This window comes from Cricetulus griseus, chromosome 5, assembly GCF_003668045.3.
Source record: "Cricetulus griseus strain 17A/GY chromosome 5, alternate assembly CriGri-PICRH-1.0, whole genome shotgun sequence".
Classification (NCBI taxonomy): Eukaryota; Metazoa; Chordata; class Mammalia; order Rodentia; family Cricetidae; genus Cricetulus; species Cricetulus griseus.
This window is the reverse complement of record NC_048598.1, coordinates 128,067,604-128,076,632: the sequence shown is the minus strand read 5'-3', so window position 1 is coordinate 128,076,632 and position 9,029 is coordinate 128,067,604. Positions and strand designations below refer to the sequence as shown.

The following is a 9,029-nucleotide window of genomic DNA, read 5'->3' as shown; positions in this document are numbered from 1 at the left end:
TAATGATAGTGGACTGAACCACTGAAACTGTAAGCAAACCACCACAATTAAATGTTTTCTTTATAAGTGTTGCCATGGTCATAGTGTCTCTTCACAGGGAAAAAAAAAAAAAAAACTAAGACAAAAGTCATGTGGCCTTTCCCATTACCCTTAGATCCATTCTTTATCCCCCATTCAATCTGCCTCCTAGAAGACCAGAATTTATGAAGGACTAAATCAATGGGTCCCTCAGTCTCTGCCCTCCAATATGATTCCCATTTGATTCGAGGGTATGGAAAGCAAGTAGGTTGAGATACCCCTGCCCCTCCTATGCCTCAGTTTGGCAAACAGCTTCGGCATCCTATTAATGACCACAGCTCCAGCTGGACACTGGTTCCTCTCCTGTGTTTGCCTCTGTATTTAATAATCACGTCCTTTCCATCACAGTACCCTAAGGTTGCTCACGACTTCCAAAGCACAAGTGTGTCACCCATCCTTGTTGGTTTCTTTAATTCTGATCAAATTATTTCCTGCCAGAGTTGTTACTAATGCTGTGCCCATCTTTCCTGAAACTCTGGTCAGAAGATTGCCCCCAGAAAACCCGGAGGAAGTCTTCTTGAAATGGAAGGAAACCCCTAAACCATTATAAGCAGCACCCATTCCCAGGAGAGACCACAGCCACTCAAAGGCTTTCTGTGCAATGACTTCCTCTCCTACCAACACATTTGCTGCTATAAGCTGGGGTGGCTTTTGCTCAAATCCTTTGTTCCTAGACATTCACCCCAGTATCGAAGGACTTGATCACCAGTCTCAACCTTTGCTTTGTAGATTTTTCATGAATCCAGCAATTCCTCCTTCAAGAGTGCACTCAGGACTCCCAGCTTGGACCCAACAGGGGCTACAGATGACAGGACCCCTGGGACTCATGCCACCACAAGTCATCTGTGTCCCTTACTAAACATGAAACCCCAAATGGATGCTTCAATGAAAAGAACCTCAAAGTTCCAAGTGCCTTTATTGCTATACCAAGCAAAATAAAAACTAAGACTTTTCTAAAAGTTTACATGAATTCAGATGACAGTAAGCAACTTTATTAACATCAGTGTAGATGCTCCTGACATACTCTAAAAAAGAACCAAGTTAACTAAAACCACCAAATGCCAAAACTAAAAACATTTGCATAAATTCGAGTTTAAAAAGAAGTTCCCAGAATCAGCTGCTGTAAGATTTTAGAAAAAGTACAAGCCAGCCGTTCACAGCCTCTCTCCTCTGAACCAGCAGACAGTCTCACCTCCACAAACACTCAGGATTCTGAGGCTAATACATTGCTGTTTAGATTGAATATCTACTAAGTAGGCAGGGGCATTTGCCACTGGTCACTTCACTGTGGCTGTAGGAGAACACTCAAGCCGTGAATTTAGTGTCTGGTGCTTTTAAACCTAAATGGTAGTTTCTAATTGCATTTTCTGAGTTTCGTTTTGTTTTTTAATTGGCAAATGCACCAGTACCAGCCAGGACTATCTTTGCCTCTTATCTAGGTGATTGCTCAGTTGAAAGGGAAATGGAGCATTCTCTCTTAGGAACACTTCTAGTTGGGTTTCCTTTTGAGCAAGGAAGAAAATGCATTGGTTTTGATCATACTTTGCCCTTTAATCATAAATCCAGTTGGAGTTCAATGGCAGAATGTGGGAATGTAAAGGCTTTCTGTCACTTAATGATATCCAATTCCTTTAAATAAATGCCACCATGCCAATCGAAACTGGGGAAGGGTTGTAATACACAAATCATGTTCCAAAAGTCAAGCAAAGAAAACCTAACTTACAGACATATGAACCAGAGACATTATCCTGGGGAAGGGTCAATAGTGATTGATATTTTTAGTGTGAGTGTACTGCACTGGGCCTCCTGACTGAACTGGATAGAGGAAGGCCTGAACCAGGCCGGTAACGGGCTGGCCCAAGTTGAACCATACTTGAATGCAAGGGATAGAACAGATACATTGACGGGATAGGCAGATCTGTGAGGCTCGGGCCCCCAGCTGTGTTCTGAAGACTATGCTGGCTTCAGATGGTCTCACACTCAGTGGTGGCGGTGGAACAGGTCCCGCAGTCACACCGAACAGCCATCGGGTAGGTGTAGAAGGGGTCGACTCCGGGAGCACAGTTAGGCAGCTTGACCGTCACCTGTTTGGTCTCGTTGTAGGTACAGACTCGGTGATGGGCTTCAATGTAGGGAGGCTCCAGGATGGGTTTCTGTCCCCACAGGTGGAAAACAGGAAACCCATTAGAATGTGGCAGCCTGCTTCCTGTTCTTGATGCCATCCATCACTAGTTGTTTAATTATGCTCTGACTCCTCCCACCACGAATAAACTCCTGGAAGCAGGTAGCTGGTTTGCTAACTACCATATCCTGAGCTTCCGTGAAAGTCCATGAAACACAGGAAACACTTGGTAAATATTTATCCAACCAATAACTGGTCTCCCCTCTGCCACCATTTTCTCTCTACAGTCTATTTACAATACGAGTGAGACTTTTAAAATATAAGTCATTCATGGCCCACCTCTGCTCAAAGCCCCAGTAAATTTCCCATCTCGCTCAGGCTTAAAACATCAGACATTAGGATTCTTCTCCAGTCTTTGCATTTTCTACCTGTATTTTACTGCCAATGTGGTCTACAGTCCTGACATTGTCCATCGGCTCTCCAGTCTCCAGTCACAGAGATCTCCATCCTCCTTAAGATCAGCTGGAACTGAGGATCTTTGTATCTGCTGTTCCCTCAGTCCAGAACACACACGCACGCACGCACGCACGCACCTTTCCCCTTCAGCAACTAAGGACTTGGTTCAAATGTCAACTAATCAGGAGAAGCATTTCCTGATCCTATTTTCAATTACTTCAACCCACCTCAACTCCCTTCCCCCTTCCTGTTAGTTTTTGGTTTCAGGGTTGTTGTGTTGTTTGTTCTCATCTAGAGAGCAAGCTCCGTTAGGCCAGCCACTGTGCTCCAGTGCCCAGGCAGCCTGGTACCCAGGAGGTTCACAATAACTACTTGTTACGAATCAACCAGATAGCAGAGCCAGGCAGCCTCCTGAGCACTCTGTTCTGATGACTAGAGGGTTTGCAGGTGTCCTCCCTTCGTCTTTTCTAAACCTTGAATTTACAGGTAGTTTTAGAGAAAGTACAGAGATCAGAAGTGTGAACCTGAAGCCTACAGGCATCCCTGCTGTGCATGCCTGCTTTACCATGGCTGGAGACCTAGGGAAAGCTCTTAACTCTTCCAAGCCCTGGTTTCCTGTATATGAAGCAAAACACCAGCCTTATAGCACTGTCACGGAGCTAGATGAGGTGATGTGTGCCATGTGCAGGCCCTGGCTAAAGGTCAATACATGTAATCAATGGCTCTTACTAGTGCAATTATAAGGATATAATAATGAATATAGTAACAGTCTGATTAGATAGATAATGCATGCATCCATACACAGGTACATACATATATAGATACAGATAGATATATATATGTATATATATATATATATATATATACATATATATGATAGATGATGGTGCATATATATATATATATATATATATATATATACAGCTCAAGATGCAGTCCTTGCCTTGATGTTACAGAAATCGTGATCTTTCCTTACAAGGACCTCTCTATGCTGTGTCCTTTAACTCTCAGTATTCTGGATTCTAAGAAAATCAGTTACTCAGTTAACTTTATATTTCAATTTTTTTAATTTTCTAAATCTGTCCCATGCAATATTTGGGGCAGACTTATGACAAAAAATAATAATAAAGTGTTATTGATCTGAAATTCAAGGTATCTGAGTTCCTTAATTATTTTTAAATTTGACTTCTCTTTGGATTGTGGGGTTTGAGGTGGAAGGGAGTTGGTGGGGTTTTTTGTTTGTTTGGCTTGCTGGGGGAGTAGTTGGTTTGTCTTTGATTTTGTTAAACCTGGCATCTTGAAGCCCAGGTCATGAGAAGTCACTACTATTAGCAAGAGGTCAGTGTAGCCTGTCATCGTGAACTCACTCCCCAGTTCAGGCAGCTTTGAGATTTGTATGCCCATTCTCAGTGAAAGGTCAGACATAACTGAGTATAAATGGACTGAGTAGATCTGTCACTGAAGTGACAGGAAAGGGCTGTGGCAGAGCCTGGCACTAGGCCTACAGCTTCCAAGTTCTTTTGAGTAACTCACAGCTGGGAAAATACAGGAAGGAGATACAGCCACAGGTTTGGACCGATAATTTATTTCTGACTTTGCACTGACTCTCTCTGACTTTGCAGTCACTCCCCCTTGGCTCCTGCCCTGTGATCTTCACAGTGGGTAAACAGTAGCACCTGACCTCCGAGAGATGGCTCCTAAACACGCAGAAGTGTGGCAATGGCATGGCCAACCTCTCCAGCGCTGTGAAGAGGAGCACCATCATGGTTTTCAGATCATTTGGAAGAACCAAATAAGTGTGATTGGGTTTGTATAGTCCAGAGGACAGGGCAGACATGCCAGCTTCCCCTCACAAAACAGGACACTTGAACTCAAGGAGCTGGCCCTGAGGACACTGCCATCCAAGCCTGTTGAGCTCCTTACCTCCCAGGTCTTGCAACGGCCCCAGCAGGCATCTGTGGTGATCCGAAGTCCTCTGCAGCCTGGCTTCTTAGCCAGGAAAGTGAACTCCCTCACAGCACAGCCCACAAAAGTGTGCAGGTTCCTACCAGAGGTGCTGAGGACGGAGTCATAGCCACCCAGAAGGAGGAGGGTCATGGCACCAAGGACAAGGTATGCCAGCTTCATTCTATTCCCAAAGAGGGAAAGGAAACAAAGTTGAACATACCCAACTGCTCACAGTGGTGCAGCACACAATGTGTTGGTCCCTCTCAAAGAGACCTTGCTCTTAGCATTACAGGGGGAAAAATAAGCCAAGGACTTGTCCAGCTCCACTCCCTAACTAGGTCCAGTAAATAGTCAGCAGCTTTCTCTAGACACCCTACCCTCAAAACACAGTCTCACACTTTTTCTTGGTGAACTCCAACGCCTGGAGCTGACTTGTATGTAAAAGGAATTTATCCCAGTAAAAAACAAGAGTAACACCAAAAAAGTGTAGCACCTAAAATAATACACGAGTACACATACCTTCTTTATCATCCAGGTCCAGGGTATGTATGGGTCAAGTTAGAAGCTTTGCACACATTTGTATTTTTAGTGTCATGGATGGGGAGAGAATAGGGGAGGTAGGTGAGTATTTTTAATGGCATATCCTGGTGTGCTGTTTCTAACCCAGCCTACCATGCAGAAGATATGAAAACTGGTACTTGGCATGGTAGTCACTCATAAAACATGTTCTACTCATCACAGGCAACATCTGCTCTATGCTTCTGCTGTGCAAAGGCCCTAGGGGGACTCAGTTTAGAAGCAAATGATGGAAAGCTAGTCACAGTCTGCTATGGAGTCTGTCCTCTCTTGTTCTGGGTCCTTTCTGGTGCTTTAGTAGCACAGAATGGGCCCTTCATGGTTGACCCACTGAACAGAACACACCTGGACATCACATTTCTAGAATGCCCACCAGATCAGTGCCATTGGGGGGAGCTACATTTCCAGAGCTGCTCTCACAGGTCTAATGGACGCTGTGGTGAACTGTGTCATATGGACTCTGTGGGCTTCCCCTGAGGAGGAAGGAAGAGACGGAGAGGTTCTTACCTGATCTTGTGGAGTCAACTCTTCTTTCAAAAGTTTCAGTGAGTGGGAGAAGTTTGCTCTGGGTGAGTGTCTCTCCCTTCTGTTATCAGGCTGCCTGATTACTCAAATATATAGGGAAGGTCTTGTCAATCACAGCAAAAGAGAGGCAGATTCTTACAGGAACAACTAAGTACATCAAAGCCATGGAATATAAAGCCAGTCTCTATTTTCCAAAACTGATTCACTTCAAGGGTGGTGTTTTGTTTCTTGACATCACTGAATGAAACAGAAAGTTGCCTTGGTGGGTGACATAATCCTGAGGAAGACAGGCAGAGGTGGTTCACCTGGTTCTGAAAGAACAAGTGCAATGGGACAAGATGGATCAAAGTTTCCTTCTTCGTAACCATGGCTTGCCTTTAAGACAGTAAGCCACTAGCAACTTCTGGCGAGCCCTTTCCTTGCACTTACAATGTTGAAAAACAGCAAGACAATAATTCTTGCTTGGAAACAACATGGCATCACTACTGACAGAGGGAAAGAAAATTTGAAAGTCTTAAAGATCATTTAACTAGTAATCTTTAAATGAATCACACAGGCAAAATACAGAGATACTAGAAATGATTAACTTCATACATGGGAATTAAAGACTTTTTCTTTTTTCAACATGTATCAGGAGATTTTTTTTGAAACAGAGGTCAGGTTTTTATTTTAAAAAGTGATCTAGCATTATGATTTTAAAATTAAAATAAACAAATGTGTAGTGATGTTTTAGTGAAAATGTCTTGGATTTCCGGAATTACAGCAGCACAGTCCTTCTTATGAGCAGGGGACATGGTTCATATTCCATTCTACAATGGTAGCACAAATGGATTAGAACACTATTTGTTCCTGGCCCTTTTCTGGGTGTTCTGAAATGTAAATGAAGCAGACATCTGTGCCCTCAGGAGTTTACATTTCACAGCAGATCACGGCATACCCAGAAACGTTTAAGATGCGTATTAGATAGCCAGTGACACAAAATAAATTAAAGCATTTTCTTCACAGAAACATTTTTAAAACAAATACAGCTTTGTTCTTTAACAAAGAACACATAACTCTTCCTGAACACATAACAACAATCAGCAAATCCATCAATGTATCTCCTGATCAGTGAGCCTGCTGAGTAGCGTGTATTGTCCTCAGTTCTTCAGCAATACTGTAAAGAGTTCTCATTTTCTCCTTTTTACATTGAAAGAAATGGAGGCTCTGTCACTTTTTAATTGACCACTTCTACAGCCTTTATCAAGACAGGGGGTGTCAAGCTGGTTTCTCTAGACCATCCAAACAAGTGTGGTCAACAGAAGTGGCTGTCTGGGATGCCATATTAAGGTAACTACAAGCAGTCCAAGGAGAGGGGGCAGAAAAGAGGGATGGTAATTGGCTGTCAACTTTTACCATCCTGACACTCTACTGTGCCACATGCCTCTGCAAGGACAGAGTCAGAGGTTGGGAATGTGACTGCAAAGACACCTATTGAGCCCTGAGTCTTCTAGAATGTCTAGGCCTATACCATCTCTTCCACCTACATTGAGGTTCCACCACTGAAGACACTCTCATGAGGCAACACACAGAGGTCATGTAGGTCATGTGTTCAAGCCACAGGCACCCAGCATCTTCCCTAATTTGGTTCTATTTCCATCTTAACATAGATTACTATCACCTTGGAAAATGACTTACAATGTTCATGTTCTTTAGAGGCCATGAGATAGATAGGAGATAATGGGGCTATGATTTGGATAGTTTTAAATGTGTTTACCCCAAGGGTTCACATGTTGAATTTTTATCCCCATGGTATGTTGGTTAGACCTGGAGCCTTTGGAAGCATCCAGAACAGTTCTGGGGAAAATGAGATATACTGAAGATATTACCAAGTTGTAGAGAGACATAGTTTTTTTAAAAAAAATTCAGCCTAGCATAGGCATAAAAGCAAATACATGGACCAGTGGAGTAGAGGATATAGAAATAAACCCACTTTTCGTCGGCCAGTTGTCAATCAAGGTGCCAAAAACATAAGGCGGAGAAAAGACAGCCCACTAACAAACACTGATGGCAAAGTTTGATACCCACATGTGGAACACTGAAACTAGATCCCTATCTCTCACCCTGTAGAAAAAAAAAATCAATTCAAAGTGAATTCAAGCGCTAATATAAGGCCAGAAAATTCCATACTACAAAAACAAGGAGGAACATATCAAGATGTTGGCATGGGTGATTTTCTAAGAGGGCTTACAGAGCTCGAGAAATAAAAGTAAGAACAGTAAAAGGAATTGCAAAACTTCAAAAGCTTTCTTTTATCACAGTCAAGAAAATTCTTGGCAGAACAAATGGACAGCCTACAGAATGGAAGAAAAATCTTAGCCAGCATCTACCTGACAGAGGACTAGCATCCAGAATATATAAAGAACTCAAAAAATATAACAAAAAACACATAATCTAATTAATAAATGGGTGAATGATCTAAATAGATACTCTAAGTAAGAAGTACAAATGGCCAATAAATACATGAAAATAATCCTCCATATCTTTAGCCAGTGGGCAAATACAAATCAAAACTACATTGAAATTCTCTTACCAGAGTCAGCATGGTCCTTACCAGGAAAACAATAAACAATAAATGTTAGTGAACATGTAGAGAAAAACATGTGTCTAGAATATAAATTTTTTCAGAAACTATGGAGATCAGCACAAAGATTCCTTAAAAAGCTAAAGAACAGAACTGCCAGGTGATCCAATCACACCACTCTTGAGAATCAGAATTATCATACACAACAGAGAGCCCTGCTTAGTATACCACTCCTTACAACAGTCAAGATATGAAAGCAGCCCAAATGCTGGTCAAATGATGAATGAATAAAGAAACTTTGGAGTATCTCATAGTATCAGAAGACATGATGCAAGCTTCAGAGGAAGAAAAAACAATAAGTAGTCCTACCCAGATATAGAGCCTACAAACCAAAACAATGATCGTTACAGCAAGATATCCCTAATGGTTCAATAATGCACTTTTATCTTGGGAAATAACCAACAGCTGTCTTATTATACTTATGCCTTTCTCAATAGGAGTTGTCTTAGGGTTTCTATTGCTGAGAAGAGACACCATGACCACAGCAACTTTTATAAAGGAAAACATTTTAATTGGGGTGGCTTATAGTTCAAAGGTTCAGTCCATTATCATGGCAGGTGGCCAGGGCGATATGCAGGCAGACATGTGCTGGAGAAGGAACTGAGAGTTCTACATCTTTTTATTTTTTTTATTTAAATTAGAAACAAGATTGTTTTACATATCAATCCTCAGTCCCTCTTCCTCCCCTGTCCTCCCCCCAAC

At 42.2% G+C, this 9,029-nt stretch overlaps 1 protein-coding gene across 1 annotated transcript; it reads right to left on the bottom strand.

Moving 5' to 3' along the window:
- Window positions 1–2,042: 2,042 nt before the first annotated feature.
- Gphb5 (glycoprotein hormone subunit beta 5) lies at window positions 2,043–4,783 on the bottom strand. Its single transcript, XM_035445029.1, has 2 exons — window positions 4,580–4,783; window positions 2,043–2,231 (listed from the first exon to the last, which is right to left on the bottom strand). The coding sequence occupies exons 1-2, from the start codon at window positions 4,781–4,783 to the stop codon at window positions 2,043–2,045; spliced, it is 393 nt and encodes a 130-aa protein (XP_035300920.1).
- Between the last annotated feature and the right edge of the window lie 4,246 nt (window positions 4,784–9,029).

Coding starts and splice junctions, on each gene's coding strand:
- Gphb5 (XM_035445029.1), bottom strand. CDS start 4,783: ATGAAGCTGGCATACCTTGTCCTTGGTGCCATGACCCTCCTCCTTCTG. Junction 2,232..4,579: donor GCCGTTGCAAGACCTGGGAG/GTAAGGAGCTCA, acceptor CTGTGGGGACAG/AAACCCATCCTGGAGCCTCC.